Consider the following 25,743-nt stretch of genomic DNA (forward strand, 5'->3'; position numbering starts at 1 on the left):
TCAAAAACATTTTCAAGAAAATAAAAACACACACAAAACATGAACATCACAACACACGCATTACAGAATACATTGATACACTGAAACAAAAACTTGCTGCCAAAGCACGTAGACTCAAACGTTACAAAACATGTACACTACGAAAACAACAAAATAAATTATTTACAAACAATGAAAAACTCTTTTACAGACAAATTAATAACAATGCAAACACTGATACACAGCACAGTGGCACACCAACAGAAGAAGAACTCACAACATATTGCTCTTCTCTTTGGTCCAGTGCTGTCACGCATAATGCTGATGCAGGCTGGATCGAGGAGGAGAACAGAAACTTGCACAACATCCCAACTATGCCCTGTGCTGAAATAAACATACATGATTTCCAATACACTGTTAACAGAACACACAACTGGAAGACACCTGGTGTAGACAACATTCACAATTTCTGGTACAAAAAGTTCACATCACTGCACCAGGAACTAGCTAAACACCTAACACACATCATCATCAATCCACAAGACATGCCAAATTTTCTTACTCAGGGCATCACCTACATGAAACCAAAAAACAACAATACCACAGACCCCACACAATACAGACTAATTACATGTCTCCAACACTTTACAAATTATTGACATCCTGTATCGCGAACAAAATATACAAACATATTGAAGAACACGACATTCTAACAGAACAACAAAAAGGTTGCCGTAGAAATCACAAGGGATGCAAAGAACAGTTACTCATAGATTCAGTCATTCTACGGCAAGCACACAAACAACACAGAAACATACACATGGCTTATATAGACTACAGAAAAGCATTCGACAGCGTTCCACACAGTTGGCTGCTACATATTCTACATATGTACAAAATACATCCATCACTCATTGCATTCTTTCAAAACACTATGCAGCACTGGAGAACAACACTACATCTCAGGGTTAGTAACACTTCCATACAAACAAACCAAATTTTTATTAGTGCGAGGAATTTTTCAAGGAGATTCCTTGAGTCCTCTCTGGTTCTGCTTAGCCCTGAACCCATTATCAACATGTTAAATAACACGCAATATGGTTACAAAATCAGACATGAAAATCAACAACACATTTTAACTGGAAAACGTATTTTAAAACAATATCAGAGCTACATAGATGTAAATTAACAACTAAAACGACAGATATAAGTTAATAACAAGTCTCTTTCACAGTTTTATCGATAGTAATCGTGGATGTATAGAGTAGCACAAAAGTCAATTAACCGTTACGTATCTAAATTTCTATGTCTTATTTTTAATAACATTTATTATCGTAGGCCTATTTCCTCCAAGGTTTTAAAAGAATAAACCATTGTTCTAAACTCGGTTTATGATTTATATCTGCAATTTGTAATCAAAATAGGCACTGTTAGCTGATTCTTAATGCAACCTGTACTGTATTGTACTGTACAGTACCTAGGTTCGTTAAATGCAACTTTAAAAGATGTAAATTTTATCTCGAAATGTGGAAATTAATAAAACAGTTCTGTTAACATCAGCAACGTATGACAGTCAATCGATCACATGTTTTAGCTTCTTCACTCCTTAATTAAATATGTATAAATTGCATTTGTTTAAATGTGCATTTGTTTCTAATCTTCTAATTATGCATAATTTTTCGAAACTTTACAGATTTTTGATATTCAAGAAAATTCTTAACTAACTAAAGATGTTTATTTTATAATCCAGTCTCAACCTCAAATACATGCGGAAGAGGACCAAGAAACAAATTGAAAGAGGACAAATTGCCACATTCTGCAAATATGGCTTATCTTGATACTTTGCTTGTAAACGAAGACGATTCGGATGGCGATAAAGACGATGACACAAAAGATAATTTAAACACAGAGTTTAATTTATTATTTTTGAATTTATTTCATAAAATGGAGGATTTATGTAATCAGTTCCTGCACGAGCTTACAAGTACAGTAAACAGATATAAGAGGAAAACATTTTTGGAACGAAGTGACAGAAACTTGCGCCAGGACTATTTAAATTTCACCAATAAACTCACAGTTGATTCTGCAGGTCCTTCGACATCTACGAAAACGGATAAACCTCAGACAACAAACTCGGCTCCATCTTCTACTGGTAAATATTTAATTTATTAAATGCATTCTCCAGTAAATTGGTACTTCTGAATATCTATGATCATTAAGTGAAAAAGTTACATATAATTATATATAACAACTGCTTATAATTATTTAATTTTGTATACTACCAGGATAAGTTCGCTATACAGAGTATTATGAAAATTCAATAACAAAACTTAAAATATACACAAGTCAATACAAAATACACAAATTAATAAAACATACAGTTCTATTAACTGGGCCAGTTTACAGAATAAATCGGCCTATTTACGTCAGTAGTTTATGGGGGAAGGGAGATTCATTTGTATCTGACGATTGCTGACGACGGGAGAAGGGAGAGTGACTGCAATAATATAGCGTTCTTTTTAAATTATATATGATAAACCTCGCTTCCTTCATATTCGTACGCTTAATGTTTACTTTGTACAATTTATTATATTTAATTTTTAAATATTGAATAAATAAAATTTGCAACTCAATTGTGTATATCCGCCCAACACCGCTTGTATATCCGTTGGAGATGTACAGTACTGTACAATTTTACAAGGGTTTGTAATTAATGTAAACGGAGAAACAAATGTATTTTTAATTATATTTTTCCTCGTAAAGTACATAATTCATTCATAAATATAGCAATGAATAATTTATGATTCACGTAATTAACTTGAAGCAATACAACAGACAAATACGATTAATTGTACAGAAACTGTTAAATTATGTGATTTTTTTATTAATGTAAACACGAAACATTTCGTAAGCAATTAATTTTTTTTACTTTATTTTAGAGGATAAAAGTATCCAGAGCCAGCATCTGAACAAAGAAAAAAGAATGTGTAATCACGATGAAGGTTCCAGACTATGTGTGCTTTCAGATTTACCTTTATTTCCTCGCATTACTTCTAATCCTATTCCTTGTCCGAAGACAAAGAGAAGATCCAGGGGTAAACTTTTTCCAGATATCGAATATCCCGAACTTTGGGATCTTCCATAACAGGATCACAAGAATTTAGATTTCAATTAAAATCTGATTAATGTTATTTGTCTAAACCATTTTTCTGTTGCTTAGAAAACCGTTTAAAGTATTTCACGCGATGGATCCTGAATTGACCTTTCAAGAATGGAAAATAATATCAAAGCAAAGCCAAAAAGCAGACTTACTGCTAAATTAGGAGCTTGCCTGCAACTTTGCATAAGTCATTGACGAATATATTGTATTATTGCTGACATTTCTGAGATTTTAATATGTAAAAATAGTCTTGATTTTATACATTTTGGTCTTTAGCAATAAAGAAATTACAAATAGCTTTTTTGTTCACTTATTTCATCAGTAAAATTTTGAAAAAATTTACTTTAATTTTTTAACTACCTCGACCAATAAATGTTTTCTCACCATTCCTGGGCGATAAATATTTCGGGAATGACATTCCCCACCATCCTAAAGCAATTAAAGATAAAGAGGCAGATTATTGGCTGAACAAATCGAAAGTAAACTTCTTTTAAACTGTAGTTGGTTAATTTCTGTCTCTGTTGATATTGGTTCAACGAATCAGCGACTTGTTTTTCGAAAACAGTGACGCTAAGATTGTCGCTAAATGCCACGCCCACTCAGGTTACGATCTTGGAAATATGTAAACATTCGCTATAAAATCGCTTATTTTAATCGCTTTTTGATCTCTAAATTGTTAATGAAAAGTTGTTTGAGGGTATTTAGACGAGTAAATATGCTTTCAAAACCGTTTAGCAATAAATATTCTTGAAAAACTCAATCTTTCTATAGTAAGTCTATGGAAGACCTTCTTGTTGTTAATTGGCTTTTAAAGTTGTTGTTTATACGCTTTATAAGCTCTAATTGGTAATTTCTATTACGATTGAATCTAGTTCAACGAATCAGCGTTCTTTCAGAACCGTCCGTTTATGACTTTCCGCAGAAAACGTCGTTCATTCAAGCTACGTCATCGGAATCAGAACGTAAACACAATTAAAATTTCTTTTCTTTGTTTTTAAGCAATACTGTTGCTAATTTTAATGTTAATTGACTATATTTAAAATAGAAAGTGCATTAACAGAAGCATTCAGCCGTAAAATTTACCGGTAAACTTATTACTTCCGGTTGTAGCATAATCGCGGAAAAAAGTTAATTAATCGTATATTATAGTCGTTTATTGTATAAATCGTTGAAATAATATGTAAAAAATGTCTAATATTTTTTATTTCAAGCAGAAAATTATGTTAATTCAACTTGACTACATAACGTTAATTAGAACAATATTTTCTATTTATAATAAAAAATAATAATAAATCAAGACAAGTAATTATAAAAAATAGCTACTGTACCGGTACAATACATCTATATAAAAAAACTTTAAATGCAGCATCAACAAGACAATGTACAAAAAAAGTAGAAAAGAACTTAAAACAATGTATGTAAACTGAGATTATAGTACAGCCATGTTTTTAAATGTACAATTAAAGAATGAAAGAATGCAAAACAAAGTATAGTCTTATGTGTTGAATAATGAAAAACTGTTATAATACATTTATATACAATGAGCACAGCAAGTCACCAATTTTCTATCAGAAGTATCAGAAACCTAATAGTTATAAAAATGTTTTGTAAAGAATGCTTGATTATATACAATATTTTTTTAATAAATTGCAAAGAGCAGTGATATTTTATGAAAATATTTATCATTAAAAATTATCATTTACATAATGAAGTATCCAATTAATTTTCGTAGCGTGTTATACAAACATTAACAAAATGGTATACACAGGAACATTTTTTACGTTTTTCGCACCATCTTCTTGTAGAATAATCTCGACTTCGACCAGATATAGCACCTACCATGTGATCCATTCGGTCCGATTCCTGGACTTCCTCGTTTATATCAAGTAGCAATTTTGCTGTGTGAGTTCTCTTGGAAAATTCTCTAAACTACATCCGCTTTGTATTTGTGGTTTTATTAGCTGTCAGCATAAATTTTCTAAAAACTCAGCTCTTTTAGCATTTTCGTTTGATGCAATCTTATGATTGTAAATAGAAAAGGGGTTAATTGCTGCAATATTCAATAAATTAAAAAACATTCCCACAAGCCATCTCCTTGTAGTCCGCGACACATTGTTTCTTTTTTTGATCTAAAAAATCGACTCCTAACTTTTGTCATAGAAAAAGTAACCATTTCTGGCTTTTGTGATTCTCCGGTTTCTTTATCTATGGTGTCATCAAAATGCATTGATGATAACACCAAAACAACGTTATATTTCTTTGGATAATAGGATACCATTGTCAAAATCAAATATCGACCAATTTTTGTTCTTTTTTTTTTGGAAGAAATTCTTTCGGTACTTCCCGTCTGTTTTTGCGTACGGTTCCAACATACGTAAATTATTTAGCCTTTAGTGCTTTGACTAAAGACAAACTAGTAAACCAATTATCAGCTGTTATATTCCTGTTTAAATATGATTATGTCTCCTCCTTTTCTTCTTCACTCAGATTTTCTAAATTTGGAAACGGAAGTCAACAAAGGAAGACGTCGCATAAAGTTTTCTTGTGTCATCACATCTGCCGTCTTCCGCTTGTATTTCAGGATGAGATCTGATCTTATAACGTTAAATCTAAATTCGTAAGCAGATTTTTGAAATCATTTTCTATTTACGCAGATCCTGAATTCTATACTCTGAAATTTAAAATAATTCTCTGTAGTTACTTAAAAACATTATTGTATAAAATCAAAATTAAAATTTTGCAAAAATTGTCCTTAAATAGAAAACAAATACAAACGTAAATATTTAAGCAAAAAAGAGTCCGAACGTAAAGCTACGTTCGGACAAACATATGTAACGTAACGTAATTGTTACGTGTCGGGAAGCCGTTACGTCGGAGTCAACCCGGAAGAAAACTTTTCTATTTCTTAATACTTTTCCAGCTCTGTTACATATAACAGGAAAAGTGTGGCGATATAACAAAAATGACTACCAAAGACTTTTACATTTTTTGACTTAGGGGACCTTAAAACGCCGAGAAATGCAAAACATAGGTGTTTTTTTTTCTGTATGTATAGATGTTATGCCTGTAAAGGGCACGATTTTGTTCATACTGTTTGAAGCTTAACTCCTGTGCTTTTAGTCGAAAATTTTTGAAATTTTGCAGGGAAATTTGTTTATTAGGGGGATTAATGCTATTAAATTTAGTGAGTAAAGATCGACGGAAAGGGGAGATAAAGGAGGTCGTGTGTCGTATATAGAGTAGGGTCGGACTTAATGACGATTTTACTCGTTATTAGCATTCACAATTCTTAAAACCCAACCCTACTCCAAAAGTTAAAGCTACTTGCCATTTATTACTCTAAAAACTTTTTGCCATTTTATAATAATTAAAAATATAAAAATTTTTTAATAATAAAATATGATAACGGATGACGCCACACACGCAGTTTTAAATGTTTCCGGGAAAGTTAAGCAACTCGTTACTGAATTTTTTTTTAAAATTTAAATGAGCACTCGTTACATTTTTGAATTCCTCATCACAAGTAATGGAAAATAGCGAAGTTTAATTAAAATCGATAGAAGATATTTTGAGAATGAACACAGTTCTGTAAGCCACGTAGAAGAGGCTTTACTGACTCTCCGCCTTAATTACTATACAAATTTAGTTTGAAATCGAGAGAAATAAACTTCAAAATAAATAAATTGAACGCTGACAGGTAGTCCCTGAGTTACGACCGAGTTAAATTTCAGAATCCCTTTCCTCGTTACTCGAACATAAAAAGTAATTGCGTGCTGTTGGGCAAGGGCGTCGCAGGGGGAGGGGCAGTTGCTCTCCCCTAGAAATTCGAAAAAGTTATTTAAATGCTAAGTTTTAATTAAAATAATCTTCTTAGGCTTCTTGTAAGTTAAAGAAAATGTTTTACTTGAAATATTTCTTTTCCGGTACATAGTAAATGATTAAAACTTTATGAATCGTTTCTATTTTACTTACATACAATTCATATCCTCTATCAATTTACATCATCTTGCCCCCCCCTTACCCATTGGCTGGCGTCGTCCTTGCTGTTGGGTTAAAGCCACACATAATGGGAAGTCAAAATGCAGATACTAAGCAAAATTTTAAACTAACGTTTCTTTTATTCTACAAGATTATAAATAAATGAAAGCAAGGCTGCGCCCACCTAAAGTTTTACACATTTAACTATTTCCAAACGGGCATTAGCATTAAACAAACTTAAGCAATAGCGGCTCCAACGGTGCAGATAGAGTAATTAGTCTCATGCGCTTTTATTCATGGCTCCTTTTTCATTGATCGCTCCTAGAATTATTCTACGTTTTGCAAATGTCTATTATTAATGTCTCTTCTAAAAGAAAGTAAGAGAAATCGAGTGGTTACAAACCTTTACCCTTTTACCATAAAGTTTTACTCACCATCCTTATCTTTCTTCTGAATCCCCTCGCAGATAATTTCGGAAATTTTTTTCCAACTTCAGCGTAAAAAGGTTGCAAATATCAACAAGTGATACGAAAATATAACATTTTAATAAAATCCATATTTTAAATAGATCATGTAGCCTATTTGTTGTAAAATCTATGTTTTAAAGTAACGTTACGGTGTGTAAAGAAGAAAATTGTGAATACAATGCAACACAACAGATTTTTCGTAACATAAGCATTTGATATAGACAGAATTAAAGTTTTACATAGGTGATGGATACAAGGGGAGCAATTAGACAACCAAATTTAGTGTAATAAACGCGATGATTTATTACAATAATAATGACAAATTACTTAATTATTCCGAGATTACAACTACATCATACACAAAGAGAATATTTTGAACAATTTCGTATATAGCCTATTTTTAGCTCATTTATACAAAATCAAACGTTCTTTTAAGTATAACACTCTGTGTAATTCGTCAAAATAAACGAGAGAAGGAATGAGATCCAGAGGTTTGAAACCGGACACAGCGTCGGAAGCAATTTACTTTCTGGAATGTAAGTTTACCTCTTGCTGTAAGAAAAATTCAAATGCGCTGTTGTAGAAACGCACGTTTCACCAGCAAAAATCTGTTGATATATCGCAACACACATTATACTACATAGAGTCAGAAGATATTGTGTAGTTTGCACGCTTCTATCCGTCTATAAGTTAATTACATCATATAGAGTTTGGAACATATACATTATCTTTTACCGAATTTGGTTATACTTAACGCATTCTGTCTTTTTACAGTGTACTTTGGTAAATGTGGAAAACGTAATTCTAGTGGAGTTAGCATCTGTTTGTTGTACGGTAAAAAAGTTGACGGTTGTTTTCAAAAATGGTTAAGGTAGTACCATCATGGAAAAGTGTATGTGCATTTCTTATTTACGTATATTCATTTGTGTAAAAAGATGTACAATTACTGACAATGCATAACTTGTATAGGGGCTGATGAGGGGCCAGAAAAACATTTCCCAGATAATATAAACCAATAAATGTTGATTTCCTAATCGGACAATATTTCTTATTCAATAAGTCTGGTATCACAACAAATGTTGATGGCCGTTAATAAAACTAAAAGAATATCTCCTTTAAACGTTAAGTTTTAATGATTATTCTGCAATTATGGTTGGAAAAATAAATATTTTTTTAAATTATAGTTTTTAATGCAAGATAATTCGAAATTTTGAAAAAAAACTTTTATAGAAATTTTCATCCAGCTTCAAATCATGAAAAATTTTGTAATTTAACAGTGAAAACAGAATATTGAGAAAACTTTCTGCTAGCGAACGAAGATGGGGAAACTATTTTAAAAGCAATAATAAAATGCAAATGGTCGAGCTCTGTGAACGGGTCAAGGACAAATTTGGTCTTTATGTAGGAGGAAGGTTGTAATTTACAGAAATATTTAATGTATAAAAACCTGAAATTTATTACAGTGCCCGTATTAATCACTTAGTCCATAACATATACTGTATACACATTTAAATTACAATTAAAATAGTTAAAATCGATTAAAATAAATTTTTGTAGCAAATTTTAGCAGATATCTTAATATTTCTGATTATTTTATTTACAGAATTCTATTTTAAAAATAAATATTTTATTATCTCCTGTGTAAATGATTACTTTAAAAGATTGAAACAAACGTGTAAAGACTTGAGTAAATATGTTGTGAATTGTGTTTCTAAATTCCTACTGATTAAACTAATTGATAACATTAAAATTGACGTTGTTAAAATATATGTTTAAATGTGTATTTGCCCCGTGGACATTGACAAGGTACTTACTTCATTTTACGTCATTTTGGTATGTCTACAACAAAGATAAACATCTTTAAACTTTTTCGTACGGCTTTGAAAGAAAAAAAATAATATACAGTGGTACCTTGGTACTCGAACATAATCCGTTCCAGAAAGAGGTTCGAGTACCAATATGTTCGGACTCCAAATCATTTTTTCCCATTACAAATAATGTAAAATGGATTAATGCGTTCCAATCCCCAGTTGATTCGCTAGTAACATAACAGATTAGAGTATAAATGATATTTAGTTTTTAGGTAAGCAGTAAATAACACATATATAACTCTCAATAAATAGTAAAAACATTAAAGAAGTCATTTTAACATACGAAAACTTACATTTTTGATTGCGATATGATGGCGTAAGTGGATGGAGGTGTGAGGAGGAAGAGCGGGAGTTACTGCCGAGAAGGGGAATCCCCTTCCATAAAAACATCTGGTAATGGAACTTCGGGGGTTGCTTCCCTTTTCTGTCGCTTTTGGGCAGGTAAATCTTTAATTAAAAACTTATCCATTGTCTGTTGCTTCTGCCTTTTTTGCAGAATTTTACGGAAATGAGACATGACATTTTCATTGAAAAGGTGTACAGCCCTATTGGCTACCATGGTATCAGGATGAGATTTTTCAACAAAAGCTTGCACATCCCCCCACTTAGCACAAATTTCTTTAATCACTGAACTTGGAATATCCTCCTTTCCTTCCTCCTCTCCCGAAGACATATCCTCAGCCAAAATCCTTTGTTGCTCATTTTGAAGGTGCTCCAACTCTTCTGTAGTAAGCTCGGTACTGTGGTCTTCCACGAGCTCTTCAATATCCTCATTGTCGACCTCCAAGCCTATGCTTTGTCCAATAGAAACAATGTCATCCACAATTTCTTCATTAAAGCCCTCAAAATCTCGCTCTGGTACACAGTCGGGCCAGAGTTTCCTCCATGCTGAATTCATGGTACGGTATGTCACTTGGTTCCATGCATTGTCAATAAGATGAACGCAATTAAGAATATGGAAATGATTTTTCCAAAATTCTTTCAAAGTTAACCGAGTGTCATTAGTGACTTCAAAACACTTCCGAAACAAGGATTTAGTGTACAATTTCTTGAAATTAGAAATGACCTGTTGATCCATTGGTTGTAGCAAAGCGGTTGTGTTAGGTGGCAGATATTTAACCCGAATAAAGTCGAATTCTTCGACTAAATCCTCCTCCAAGCCTGGAGGGTGAGCAGGAGCATTATCTAATAGGAGAAGGCATTTTATTGGCAAGTTCTTTTCTTGCAAATATTCTTTCACACTTGGTGCAAAAACTTCATGCACCCACTCAACAAAAAATTGCCGAGTCACCCAGGCCTTTGAATTAGCACGCCACATAACAGGCAATTTACTCTTCAGAATATTGTTCCTTTTGAACACCCTTGGATTGTCGGAGTGATAAACCAACAATGGCTTAACCTTAAAATCTCCACTTGCGTTACCACACAGCAAAAGAGTAAGCCTATCTTTCATTGGCTTGTGCCCTGGTAGTGCTTTTTCTTCCTTTGTAATATAGGTTCTCTTCGGCATTTTCTTCCAAAATAGCCCAGTTTCGTCTGCATTGAACACCTGTTGAGGTGCATAACCTTCTTCCATTATAAGTTTACTAAACTCGGCGACAAATTTCTCAGCCCCTTCCTTGTCTGAACTAGCTCCCTCTCCATGCCTTACTACGTTATGTATTCCACTTCGGTTCTTAAAATTTTCAAACCACCCTCTACTAGCCTTGAATACAAAAGCACTCGTACTTGTACCAGGGGTTTTCTTCACTAAATCGTCATAGATTTCTAGCGCCTTTTCACAAATAAATGTCTCACTAATGCTATCACCTCGTAACTGTTTCTCATTTATAAAAATAAGTAGCAACTTCTCCACTTCTTCAAGTATCCTGAGGCCTTTGCTTTGTCAACGTAGTCACTCCTTTTGCAACATTAGCTCTTTTTATTGTTTCTTTATTCTTTAAAATAGTCGATATCGTCGACTTAGCCATAGAATATTGGACAGCAAGATCCGAAACACGCACTCCATTTTCGTGTTTAGCAATGATTTCTTTTTTCAGTTCGATTGTTGTTCTCACTGTTTTCCTTTTCACTTGACCACTTTCACTTTTATACTTCTTGGGACCCATGTTTAAGGGATAATAAATCAAAAGAAAAGGATGCTAATCCAAAAAATATAGCACAGCGTAAGTTAATGTGCATGCGAAACAATGACTGTCTCGTAACTGTCTGTCGTGTTAAGGTTAATCATATTCGTCATTGTAAACCGCGCTTTAGTTAGGCGCTATCCGTTCTTTTTGTGTGTCCGACCGTCAAGGGACCGTTCGGGATCGAGTTTCATACTTTGAACCTTAATCTTGTCAGTTATATGTATACAAAAGGTAAATTGTTTACAAGCTAAGTCTTTGTTCATTGTCTGACAAATGTACACTTTCGTTTCGTCAATTGTTCACGATAGGAGGCGTTTTTTGTGTAAGATCCAAGTTGGATGTATGTGAGTTAATAAATGTTCTCGTTAATTTTGTATCGCCCCTTTTTGATTCGTTCACGGTTATAAGAAATCACCACACGTCGACTTGGCGGGCTTTCCCGTTCGAGTACCAAAATTTTGTTCGGGAACAGGGGCATTTTTTTTCGAAATTTTTGGTCGAGTACCGATTTGTTCGGGCTCCGAAACGTTCGAGTACCGAGGTATGACTGTAGATCGATGCATTCAGAACCTAATAACTAGTACGTTTTCCTTCAGTTCCTATTGGCGCATTAGATTATTTTTTAAAGATCAACGAATGACGAGATTCCTCGACTCTCGGGTGTTGTACAGCAGGGCGTACAGGGTATTTATGATATTTTTAAAACATTAATTGCTTATTTTTGGAGTAACCGCCGTTCCTTGTTTTTAAAAATCGGAATTTGTGATGAAGATTGTGGTGTAATATACAATTCTACAAAACATTTTTGTACTTTTTTTTAAATCGTAGCCATGCAAATCTACTGAACTACAATGTTAATACCACACGTTAATAAAAATCACTATGTCTGTGCTTTTAGTGTGACCTTAGGAATGTCGATTGTAAATACGTTTGTAACCTAATAATTTGTTCGGGCTACCTGCAATCTGGTACGTAGCACCCACCCTATATCTAGTTTTACGCACAGTTAATCTGCATACTGTATATACGTTTGTACTATCTGTCGTTGTCACATAGCACTCCCAATATAATTTTTGCACTATTGTTAATCTGAATAATGCACTGTACATATGTTTGTCATCCGTTTTTATATTTGTGCTATCTGCGATCTGTCAAACAGCGCTCAACATGCAACTACTTTGTAACAATATTAATCTGCATACTGTATATATGCAGGTATAAATATATTACTTGTATTGTACAGTACATATGTTAATGCTATTTGCGATTTGTAACATAGCACTCCCAACAAGTATTCCTCTGTAACATTCTTGTTTAGTAGGCCCATTATGGGTTCGGCCAGGCCCACAATGGGGCGACCGGGTGGTGAGGGACGGGGACCGACATATCCGAACGGACCACCCCCCAAAAATTCCTGGGGATTATTCGACCCGTTCGGATTCGATCCCGGGTCCCCCAGAGCGGCAGGCTGCCACCTTTACCGCTCGGCCATCCGGCCGTCAATACATATGGTAATGCTCATTGATGCGATTTGTAACATAGTTTTTTCTACAACCGTTAAAAAATGGAAAATGTACAAACTACTCTATGGGAAGGTAAGATTCGGACTAGTGTACAATATTTTCAAAAATTTTCGATTGCTTTTAATCAGTCCGGATATGGGAGAGTCTACTGTACTCTACAGTACGTTTATATGCAGCAACGCGACGTGGGCGATCTGCCAAGGGTCTCCCGAGGAACTTTCTATGCAAAACTGACCCTATTCTGCGAGTGTTTTTTTCGTTACAAACGGGGAAAACCCCGCGAACTCACGACCAGTGTTCGATGGTTCCCCGTGCTCAAATCACTTCTTAGCTCGATATTTCCAAATAACAGAATAAAATGAGACAACGATATTTTAATTAATAATCGACTACACTACCCTTTCCGTAGTTATTACCGTCCATATTCTTACCTTTTAAGCACATATTTCTAGTAAGCTATTTATGGAATGTTCGAAATTCCCACAGCGTCATGTCACATGCTGTGTTCAGGTGCTAGTGATTATCTGTAATCGTTTAGTGTAGTACAGTACAGTAATCGGTGCCCTTTTATTGTCAGATGTTTCTAGTAATTTTTAAGGTGGTTACAAAATCATGACACAAGAGAATAGTCGGCGATATTTTTGCAATTCACGCATTTTAAGCATTTCTCTCATCGGACATCGGTTTCTTTTTAACATATCTTTCATATTTGTAACAAATATGCACAGTGGTTAAGAGAGTAAAATTTTTTGTTTCGCCCGCCACTACCTGTAGTAAGTTTATAATATTGCAGCCATCATTTATTTAAATGTAAACGAATACTAGCTGTTGGAGTAACCGCCATTCTAATGTTTTAGATTCTGTTGTAAAAATCGAAATTTGTGATGAAGATTGTGGTGTTATATGTAATTCTGAAAAATATTTTTGTATTTTTTTAAATTAAAAAAGAAAGGAAATGCGTTTAAAGTTATAACTGGTTATAAAGTTATAATTTTACAATAATTTAAATTTGATTGTAAAATAATATTACATTTGCCCCATTTAAGTAATATACCTTTATAAAACTGCGAAAATACGGCAATCGGTCAAAAATGACCCCTTAATAGACTCAGGAGACGACGAAACGTCGAGAAATGCAAATTCGGGTTTTTTCTGCATGTATGCGTGCATATTAGTATGCTTGTGTGGCGGGAGCACGATTTTCTTTATTCACTTTGAACTAAAAATTCATGTGCCTTTGAACAAAAATTTGCAGTTGGGGTTTGTGTATTAGGGAGATCGAAACTAGTAAGTTTTGGCAATTAAAATTCCAGGAGGTGGGAAGATACAATGAGCTATATCGAAGGGACTAAAACTAAATGATTTTACTTGTGTGAGACCGCGGATTTTAGCGGGAAAATTTTGTAAATGAAAGGAAACTTTCTTTTTTTTTTCGTACGGAAATTATTGTAAACATCCTCCTTCAATTATCAACAGTTAGGTGGGGTATTCAACTTTTCTTTTACAGAGAACAATTTACACAGTACTTTATACCAGGGGTGATTGACGACAAAACTAGCCTTTACTGCCGTATTTGATAAAATAGCTTGATTTTTAAAAATAGCCGGTTGGTTTCCCAAGTTTTTCTCCATTTGACTAAACTTATCTATCCGGAGTTGTTCTGTTAAGTTTTTATATTGTTGTTCATGTTTTGTATCGTAATGCCTTTTTATGTTATATTCTTTTAATGTCGACACAGTCTCTGGGCATATTAAGCATACAGCTTTATCTTTGACGAAAGTGAAAAAATAATCAAATTTCCACTTTTCTTGGAAATGCCTGTGCTCATCCGCAACCTTCCGTTTTTTTGTTTCCTTTTCCGACATGCTATTATGGATTAAAAATTTGAAAGTTAAAAAAATTTGTAGGAAAACTTAATTTTGAATAAAAAAAACTCTAATATTACCTTTTTGACAATAATATTGCACTCACACCTTTCAAGAAACACAAGAATTGCTAAAATTGCTAGTTAACAGCTTACCAGTCTGACTGATTGTGTGACAGTTGTACACAAACAAGCACAGACGCGGCGCGTTCGTATTGCATGTTTAAACAAATCGCCGACAAGTGAGTAACTCGTCACAAAAAATTGTTTCGGTTTAGTATGTACTACCATTTTATTATAATTAATTTTATAACAATATATTGATGGGAGAAAGTCGATAAAATAAATTCAATTTTAGAAATGCTTGGCGGGCCGCATAAACATGTTTAACGGGCCGCAAGCGGCCCGCGGGCCGCGTGTCGTTCATCCCTGCTTTATACAGTTTTGCCATATTGAGTAGAAGGGAGCCTACAGAAAATGGTGCACTTCGCCAGGTAGAATTCCTGTTCTTGTGGGGTGAACACGAACAAAGTGTGAAGACCTTTGTGTTTCCCTTATGTGAATTTAATTGTCACGAAAATAACGAAAAGTAACATTACGTTACATTAATAAGGACGGCTACACATTTTCCATCGCCATTTTCTGTCCACATTCTTATATTTTAACTCTTATTTTATATTTATAAATAAACCGAACTGAATATTCATCGAATTTAAGACCGATAAAATAAGAAAACACAACAAGTGATTTGCACTTTCTTTATTGCGGGAAGTCAAAAATGGACAAAGAGTAAAATGAAAATCATTTATAAATAATAAAAAAATACAAAAATCTCAGAAAGAATACAATAAATTGTCATGCAAATTACTCAGGAACTAATACTTTAAAAGATAAAAATAAACAAATCAGGCAAATTGGATTTTAAGGATGAGGATATGGCATGAACGAAATTGGAAATGGATAATCAGAACGTGAAAATGAATTTTTATTTTCCACGTTTTTTGATGTTCGCTCTGAATCAACTCTGGATCCATTGCCAGGGTATGGATATTCGCCAGAACGTTTCAAAGCATTGCGCATTCGTATGAAATTCTTCTCCATTTGATATTTATCTATCAGTCTTGAAAGTTCTTTTAGCAGTCCGTAACGTAAATCCGGTGGCAATCCCGTATAAGGTTTTGAAATCAACAGAATAAACTCCGAACTCGTCCAAGTTGAAACGTGATCCGAGTCATGATCTAAATTTCTGGGATCTGAATGTGAAATCTTGCAATGTTCAGGATAAGGGATATCTCCAAAATGTTCCTCTTCGGGTCTTTTGTTTGCACTTGAACAAACAGTTGGATTTTTACTAAAACCAGGAAACATTTTTATATTTGAAAATATGCGTTTTCTCGAACCTTCTTCGTATATAAATGTTCTTTTTTCTTTGTGCTGATTCTGGCTCTCGGCGCTTCTATCCTCTAAAAAACAAAAGAATTTAACTTAACTGTGTGTAAGAAACGTTTCGTGTCTGAATAAATAAATGAATAATAATTATTTAATATGAAATTTACATATTTTGTTTAGTTATTGTCTGATGTATTGCTTTTAAGTTAAACTCGGCAGACATTAATTACTCTTTGTTATATTTAGAAACTGAATTATTGAATTTTATGAGGTATAATTAGAAATCGTCTAATCTATTTTAATCGCTCATATCTCCAAGAAATAGATAAGGTGTTTCGGACCTTAACAAAGACAAATGGGGCTGTATCTTTTACGGTCTCACATAAGGAATTCATTAAAAGTATTAGACTTAGGCTACCCCACTATTCACCAGTACGAGTTAGAATAATCTGCAAAAAATTATTCTTGGTTTCTCTCTAGGATCCTGTGAAAAATACTAGCTACCATGACCTAGACGAACTCGATTTCATTTTGTTGAAAAACATGAAAATAATAGACTGAAATAACCAAACTTTTCACGTGTTTTTTATTTCAACGTGTGTCCTTATTACTTTAATCTTAGGCATGTCTGCTGGGTAATTTGTACTTTAAAATTACGTAAGAAGCGTACAAGTTTGTAATAATTAACAGAAATTTAATTAAGGATTAGAAAATCCTGTATGTTTTTACTTGTTCCAAAGTTTGAAAGCGATGACATCAAAGAGTTGGGTGGGATGCTCAGGTTTTACGAGAGCACGAATTTTCCATATTATGTTATAACAATTTTATATTTTTTATATAAAACAACCATTGTGTGTTTTAACTTGTAATAGCAGAAATACTTAGAATATTGGACTCGTTAGAATTAAAATAATTTAATTATAGCTACGGCTCCTAATTGAAAACCATTTTGAAAAGATGCAATTATTAAAAATACATTTACAAGGTGTTTTCAGAAAAACTCAGAAATAAGCAAGCTAATTGAATGTCACAAATCTACTCTGGGTAGAATTATTAAAAAGTACAGAAAAAAAAAACTGGAAAAACACACGTGCAGCCAAGATCAGGATATTCTAGAAAGACAGAAGACAAGTTTCTCAGAAATCTTATAACAAGTCCTAGGAAAAATTCAACTAAAATGTCAACTAACAAATGGAACAATACAACTAAACTTATTTATAAAAAAACAACAAAGTGGAGACTAAAAGAAATGGGCTATGGATTTAACCAGGTAAAGAGATTGTTGCTTCAAGTGCAATGAAACAAGAGAGTATTAGGTGGAATAGAAAATATAAAGATTGGAACCTTAAGTGGAAAAAGTATTATTTTATGACAAGATTTTGTCGTCTTACGAATGGAAACACAAAGATGTTGACAGAAAAAGCCAGGAGTATCTTCCTAATCGTATTTCAAAAACTATAAAATTTGCATCATGAGTTTTCAACTGTTTATAGACTTGGAATCTTACAAATTGTGAAGCAAAACATTGATTAATCACTTTAAATTAAAATAGTGGATGTAAATCTTATACCAACAGTTAAATATTACTTTCTCACAGTGAATACATTTATCAACAGAATAGTGTCCCTGTCCAAACAGTCAAGAAAAGGAAATCATATTTTGAAAACATAGGAATAGAGGTATTAGAATGGCCTGGCAATTCACTAGACCTTAATTCCATAGAAAAAATGAGATAATGTGAAAATATAACTGAAACAAAAACATTTTAAGTTTCAAAGATTTAGACGAAAACATACGTCCGTTGTGGAAAGAAATTACTGCTCAAGAATGCTACAAGTTAATTCCGTGCCACAAAGAATTAATAAAAAAGTTGGAAAGGCCATGGTCTGGACATAAGTTACTGCTTTTATACAAGTAATGTTACATCACGTGAAATTAATTTCAAGGAGTTATTGAAAGCTTTGCATTAATCAGAACGTGCAAGATATTCGATTAATGACTTAACGATTCGATCAATTCGATTAATGAATATTAACTTTCAAAAATTCCAATTTACTTGAAAATGCATTTAACAAATTGAATATTTACCAGTATAAGGTAGAGATGAAGTATTTTCCATGTGTCCCTCCGTTTTTCTGGGTGTCGAAGAACCCGTCGAGGCAACCGTCGATCCATTATTAGGCTTTGGGTATTCCTGATGCCAATTTCTTTCATTGGGTGATCGATTTCGTCGCAAAAATGCTTCCTTCTTATATCTGTTTATTGTTTCTTCAATCTCGCATCGAAATTCATAAAATAAATCCTTCGGCATTTCTTGGATTAAATTTAAAAGTGTAAACAGAAACATTCTGTTTAAGCAGAATTCCGTCTCCTCTTCAAGGTAATTCCAGGGATCGACTGAATTTAAAAATGGACGATCGGGACATCTCATATTTTTAAAATGCGACAAAATGTCTTCCTGTGTGACGTCTTGGGTTGGTCGTCTTCCGCTGATATTTGAGGATGAAACTGAATTATTTTCTCCAGGTTCGAATAATGGTGCACCTTGTATCTGGCACCGATTTCTGAAATCGTCGTTTAATACATCATGCCGCTCACCGTCGACATTTCTATCCTCTGAAATAAAAAATATTTCTCTATTTGAAAAAAATTATTGTATAACGTAACTTCCGTTTCAAACGTTTAGGAACGAAAGGCGAGGGAAAATGTAGGAAATGGCGTCGAAAGACAATAACCTAATTATCAAAGTAGAAAAATATCCACTTGAAACAATCGTAAAACGAAAGATTATAGAATTGTTGATACTTGATGGCTAAGCGTAAAGTTAATGAACAGTATGAACACTTGAATAGGTAACGTAGTGTATAGATGCTTTAACGTAGCTTAACACTAGATTTACACGGTTTACACGGCTAAGTTTACACGGATGGATTAAAATCGTTCGGGGGAGCCGACTTGATGAAATAAGAGTGTTTCTACTTTGTCTTGTGTTGCCCTAGTATGAAAGGGAAGTGTAAAGATTGAAAATTTGTTTTTGTCTTCTTATGACGAATAGAAATTTCTATTGTTTAAATATATTCATTTAATATTTAAAAGGTTGTTTGGTCGTTTAACGAAATGTTACACTGCAGTTAATTATATTTAAATAAACTTTAACTAGTGATGTAATTTATAAGCGATTAAAGTTTGCAGGAATTGTTCCAAAATCTTTTCTGAAGAAAACCTTAAAATCTTTATGATTTTATGTTTCATTTAGAAAAACTCATTACTTATCGATATTTTCCTACAAAACAAAACAAAATTCACAATTTTTTGTATTTTTATTCACATTGGAATTCAAAAACATGAATTTTGTTATAAATCTGCAAAGCATTTATTATTTATAAGAAAAAGTTTGTATCCCGATAATTCTTTTAGTCTGGCGTAAATTAGTAATAAATAAATTAAACATTGTTGTTCAGGATTTTAATTTAAATTATCTGCATTTTTTAATTATACAATTAATTTTTTAAGAATTGAATATTCAAAGCTGTACCCGTTGTCGTCGAGAGCTTGAAATTTGGCACATTAATGCAACAGTCAATTTTAATTAGTCGTAGGTTAGAGAAATTAGAATACTTTATTAATTATCACGATGTTGCATTGTAATATCTTCAGTGACTAACAGATATTAATATATACTAATGCTGAAGAGGCAGTTAACAGTTCATATTCTAGATAGCTTAGGGTCGAGTTATAAACTTCGTAACGTAACCGTATCCGTATAGCATGATTATAAACTCCGTATCGTATCCGTATGGCCGTACCGCATTCCATAAGAAAAGTTTGGATCGATCAAACGTTTACGGTAGGGATACGGAGAATTGCGAATGCGCTAAGTCGCCATCAGTCGATATACAATCGGAAGTTGTGCCGGAAGCAACCGACGAAACTTTGACAAATTGGTCGAAACGTAACTTTTGACTGACAATGCTGCTTCTGAATAATATAAAATTTTAAGATAAGAATTACTTTGGTCATAAAAAAATAGAAAAATAATAAAATTAATAAATAATTATAGTGTTAGATCTGGCAATAACTACCGATGATTTTGCGCATGCTCACGATAGACTGCTTCGTAAATCGTAAAGAAGTTTGTTACGGAAAAGGTTTTACGGTAGTTTATAACTATTGCTATAGATATCCAGTGTAGCAAACATTTACGAATACGGATACGGTTACGTTACGCAGTTTATAACTCGACCCTTAAAGACAACTTAGATATTATAACGATTAACTGGTTTTTGTGCCGCTCTGCGTATCCACAATCGCTCTCGATAATATTGTTAAAGTCAATTATTACTTATTTATATATTGTATTTATACTTGTTTTGAAATGTCTTTTCGTTGGAATGCGTATAATGAGAAGTTCCTAAATCCACACTTTTTCATGATCAATCACCGAGATCTTTTTTAATTGAAAACTTCTACTCCTAAACGTTTACATCTTTAGGTACTTTTTCTATTTAAACCTATCGCGTTTTGCATTTAAATCAGAAAGTTAGCAGAGTAGTGAAGCCCGGTCGACCCATACGATGCCTCAGGCCCTCCCATCCTTTCTTCTGACGCTTTATTATATTTCTTTTGTTTTCCTTCACACTCGAAACTACATGAACTAATTTTCTGGCATTTATAACCAATATTTTATTACATGCAGCTGTAGCCCTAGGGAAAAGCCTATAGCTACAGCTGCAACCTCTCTCCCTTTGTTGTTTCTGCTTATCTTCTTGAAGAAATACACAGTTACTTGTTTACGTACCAGCTGTACCAATCATCGCTACTTGTTTACGGCGCCATGCCATCCGGAGTGCTAAGTGGGAGGGCTGCAACTGGGAGGCACAATGTAAGCCACCCATTGTTTTACTTTTTTCGCATTTTTATACATTTTGTTATTTAAATTTCTCTGGAATTTTTACTTTGTGACAGTTTATTTCTCTCCAAAAAAAGTCTTTAATTAACATTTATATAAAAAATGATTTATAGGAAATGTATTTCGTGGATTTCGATAAGCTTATGCATGGTTATTGTGGGGCACTAGAAAGCATCCCTCTTAAAGCCCTAGGAAAATCAGGTTACGATAACGAATTGCTTTCAAAACCAAAAAACCGATAGATTTTGAAGTGACAAGTAAATTTCGTACGTACTGTATATATTAGGTCGAAAATCTGATGGATAATGGTGTTAGTAACACATGGAAATACGAAATCAATTGTGTGATGAAACAGCGATATGGGTGGGACCCGGTCAGCAGTGGCATTGCCAGTTTGAAAGATGGCGACGAAATGATAGTGAAGTATATAATTGTAACCTTCTTCCCTCTAATGTATTAAATTAAATAATTAACTCAAATAACCAATTGGTAGAGATGTACGAGGCTTATCAAACTTTAACGAAGCCAAGTAATCGAGATCACATCAGGAAAAGAAAATTAGTCTTCTTTTCTTGATGTGATCTAGATTACTTGGCTTCATTACAGCTTGATAACCCTCGTATATCTCTACCAATTGGTTAATGTTTTACAATTATTTAATTTGATAGTAAAGTATGCTCAAAACATAAATCAAATCGGATTATGAGCAATATTATAACGTACGAACTCTAATATCTTGAACGAAGTCAGTGGATGATCGATCGATCGAACATGAAGTAACGACATAGTAGCTAAGTGTGGAGTAATAAATACCCAATCGATGGTTAAAATGAACACGAATTATTTGATATTTCACTTACCTGTCTTATTGTTCTTCTGGGGTATGCCGTTTCCCCTTGTAAATTGTCCCCAAATTCTTTTTCCAATTTCAGCGTAAAATTTTTCATTTTCGTCAGCTGTATTTCGTGCTTCTTGAATTTTTCTTCCGTGTTCGACGACTCTCATGATTCTGTTGAAAAATTACGATTGATGAAGTAGCACAATCACAATGGACGGATGCCGGAACAGGAATGACACATTTTGGAAATTTGTAACTAATTACAGCAATAGTATCGACATCTGGCGGTGCTAACTTAAACTATAACTGTTTTGTTATCTAATGACTAATAAAATTTGTTCTAAAATTTTAAAATAAATAAATGTCTTAAACATTCTTTTAATTTTACAGTCATTTTAAATTGTTCATTAATTAGTAAAATTAGTGTTTAAACAGATATAAAAGGTTGCAAATATTAACAAGTGGCACGAGAATACAGAATACAGATATACCTCACCTTAGGCTGCGACTATGCAGACGCGAGCGAGCGAATTTTCCGAGCGAGCGAGAATATGTGGCGAGAAAAAGCGAGACGCGATAAATATCAACACCTGTCAGATATGTGCGAGAACCAGAAATTCGCTCTCGCCAGCGTTATTTCTCGCTTCTCGCTTGTGCATGGTTTTCCTTTGCGAAAACTAAATCGATCGCAACCTCTCGCTTGCTCTAAATTCGCGTCTGCATAGTCGCACCCTTACGTCGGTAATTGGTTCCAGGTAGGGTTTCTCATTTTCCGGTCTTTTGCTTGTCCCGGGATTCCGAGATAAAAGTGAACTGTTTTTCGGGATGCCGGGAAATCCCGGGATAGAATTAATTATTTCTAAGATATACAAAATATCATGGAATCAAATGATATAATTATTTTTCATTTTTTAAATTAATTTAATTTGTTCCGCAACCTCCAAATCATATTTATATGCTGCGTAAGATATATATTAAAAATTACCTTTGAATTACGTAGAAATTTTCACAAATAGAAAAAATTTATTAAAGTTTGCTGGAAACTGCATACAATAACATAAAAAAAAAAATGCGTTGAATTGAGTTGAAAATTTAAAAGAAAAAGAACTTAGATCAAACTTCTAACTAAAAATTAATTTTCATTTTTTCAATAAAACATAATACAAAATATTATTGTAAATTTTTATCGTAAGATTTTAAAAAGCAAAGAAGGTCAATACTCCGATCACTCAATCTGATTTTTATTTCAGTAACGAAAAGTCCTGCTACCGAGAAAGTTCTTTCTCTTTCAATTGATATGACTCATATGAGTGGAATCGTGTTTAATGCATTTAAGAGAAAACCGATGTTATGTGTTTTTTCACCCGTGTTTTCGAGATTGCAGTACTTCTTTTGCTCTCTAGAGGTGCGTTCTTTTATTCCTCCACGTAACTCCACGCGAGCGACATCCATTTAAAAATTCCTGCGGAACGCGTTCCTAAATTCCGGTGGGAGTGCACGCCGTCGAAAGGCAAAAACGGTCGTTTGTGGCAGTAGTTTACGGTGGAAAGCAATATGGCGTCCTCCATGGCTCAAATAGTTTCGTTTCGGAGTCCATTATGTGGTTTTATGAATGAAAATTTAGAAGTTGTGAAAGCGCATGTTAGTGCACGCAGTGATGTAAGTGTCTTTTCGAATGGTAGCCGGCATTATAATTTTTCTGTGGCTATTTTGAATGCTCTTTCAACAAATAATCCATTTTATGGTTAAATTTTACAATTGGGACCATTTTTTTGCCTTTAAAAGCTCATATTTTAGAATTATAGATTCCTCCATCACGATACTATCGATAGTGCGGGCGCCGCCATCTTTCTTTCACCGTCGTTCCTAAATGCCTATAAACAGCGATCGCACTCCATGTTCTATAGTTGACCACGTGATTAAATCGTTGGATGAAAAATCCGTTTGTTTCATTTCTTATGGATTCAATTCAATAAATGAAGTTTTTTCTTTATATTTTATCAAATCATTACCTTTTAAATCGGCTGCAAAGCCAGTAAAATTCCTTTCTTCCACGTTGACGTAATAAAGTGATCAAGCAGAGTTACGTGAAATCAGCAACCAATATTGCGATGATTGTTTTGCTTGGCGGAGTGATGACATTATATCACGTGACTGCACCCCCTCTATAATACAGAAAGAAGTATTCTAAATTTACGAATACATGTACCTGTACGTACTGTACAGTACAGTACAGTACAGTACATACTTGTAAATGTACAGTATATGTTTACAATTTGGTGATTACAGTTAGTTTACCAACCGTCCGGTTTTCACCCGGACAGTCCGGGAATTGACTCACTGTCCGGGTGAACTATTAATTTTGTCCGGGAATTTCAAAGAAATTGTGAAATTACGATAAAACAAAGTTCTTGCAAATATTTTTTTATAAATTTACATCATTTGAACAGCGAAAGACCTCACACTCATTGAAACTCATCTTCCATTCCGCCATGTTACTCTGTTTACCCGGACGTGTGACTCGCAACCTCCCTCTCGACCTTTTTTTTCTTTTATTTATTTATTTATTTTTTATTTATTTTTTTTTGCTTGTACGTTCGTACACGTCTTCTGTGGAGCTAAATTATCTGTTCTTTCTTTCTTAATTTAGGTTACATACGTTACTCCTACCAGTGCCGTAACTAGGCAGGTGCGACAGGTGCACCTGCACAGGGCCCACTTGAAAGGGGGGCCCAAAATGCATGTATTTGTTTTATTAATTTCCCAAACCTAATTAGTTAAGGAGCCTAAATGCAATTTCTTGCACAGGGCACAGGAATGGCTAGTTACGGCACTGACTCCTACGCAAGTCCCTAGTCCCTAACTGATTTAGAACCGGCATGCACGTTATTCTTTGCATTGTAAAATGACATTGCGCATGCGTCAGGAACTTCTGTTCGAACAAACCTGACCTGCCGTCCGGGTCCAAGGTCCTAGAATATATTCTAGGACCTTGGTCCGGGTCAGCGATTTTGTAAAGGTGGCAACACTATTTACAGTACATCGCTGACTATTTTTGAATGTGGTTTGTTCTACGACATTACAAAATAAAATGATTTTGTAAGGTTAAATAACAAATATAGTTATTAAAATTATTTTGCGATAGTAGAAAAAACTAATTTATGTTAAATTTACCAATATTTACTTTCAATCTGTTTAATTACATCGCGGACGTAGATGGCTGTGGATCGTCAGCATCAATAGATGATTCTGATATTTCGATTCTGATTCTGAGTATTTTAATATGATTATATATACTTTTATTCTCATTTATTGTATATATATAACTTAAACTTGATATATATGTTATGGACAAATTGATTAATACAGGCATTATGAATAATGACAAACAAAATCGGGCATTGTAATAAATTTCAGTAATTTATCAAATTGACCGGTCATTATGAATACTGCTATCATCTAGTCGGGGCAAAGTGATAATAATACGCTGAGGAGTGATCATCCGACATACGCTAGCCAATCAGCACTCGAATCTGAGTTGCGCGTGCGTATTGCGTTTAGTACCGAATTTGGCGGAGGTCGCGACTCTCTCCCTTTGTTGTTTCTGCTTATCTTCTTGAAGAAATACACAGTTAC

The 25,743-nt window shown here is 33.8% G+C and overlaps 2 protein-coding genes across 2 annotated transcripts; both read right to left on the reverse strand.

Annotated features, from left to right (window-relative positions):
* Nucleotides 1-9,807: 9,807 nt before the first annotated feature.
* On the reverse strand, nt 9,808-11,031 carry LOC136977385 (tigger transposable element-derived protein 1-like). Its single transcript, XM_067272842.1, has one exon. The coding sequence runs from the start codon at nt 11,029-11,031 to the stop codon at nt 9,808-9,810; it is 1,224 nt and encodes a 407-aa protein (XP_067128943.1).
* A 4,684-nt stretch (nt 11,032-15,715) lies between these two features.
* LOC136977406 (uncharacterized) lies at nt 15,716-22,324 on the reverse strand. Its single transcript, XM_067272875.1, has 3 exons — nt 22,130-22,324; nt 18,449-18,976; nt 15,716-16,434 (listed from the first exon to the last, which is right to left on the reverse strand). Exons 1-3 carry the CDS (start codon nt 22,272-22,274, stop codon nt 15,893-15,895), a joined length of 1,215 nt encoding a protein of 404 aa, XP_067128976.1. The 5' UTR covers nt 22,275-22,324; the 3' UTR covers nt 15,716-15,892.
* Nucleotides 22,325-25,743: the final 3,419 nt, after the last annotated feature.

The sequence above is a fragment of the Centruroides vittatus genome, unplaced genomic scaffold, assembly GCF_030686945.1.
Source record: "Centruroides vittatus isolate TY-2023 unplaced genomic scaffold, ASM3068694v2 contig_458, whole genome shotgun sequence".
Lineage (NCBI taxonomy): Eukaryota > Metazoa > Arthropoda > Arachnida > Scorpiones > Buthidae > Centruroides > Centruroides vittatus.

Bases quoted from the DNA above. Each gene is read 5' to 3' on its own strand.
- LOC136977385 (XM_067272842.1), bottom strand. From the start codon at position 11,031: ATGGAAGAAGGTTATGCACCTCAACAGGTGTTCAATGCAGACGAAACT.
- LOC136977406 (XM_067272875.1), bottom strand. From the start codon at position 22,274: ATGAGAGTCGTCGAACACGGAAGAAAAATTCAAGAAGCACGAAATACA. The intron at 18,977-22,129 runs GTAAGTGAAATA...TTTTTATTTCAG, and splicing joins CCAGAAGAACAATAAGACAG to AGGATAGAAATGTCGACGGT. The intron at 16,435-18,448 runs GTAAATATTCAA...TTTGTTTTTTAG, and splicing joins TTCATCTCTACCTTATACTG to AGGATAGAAGCGCCGAGAGC.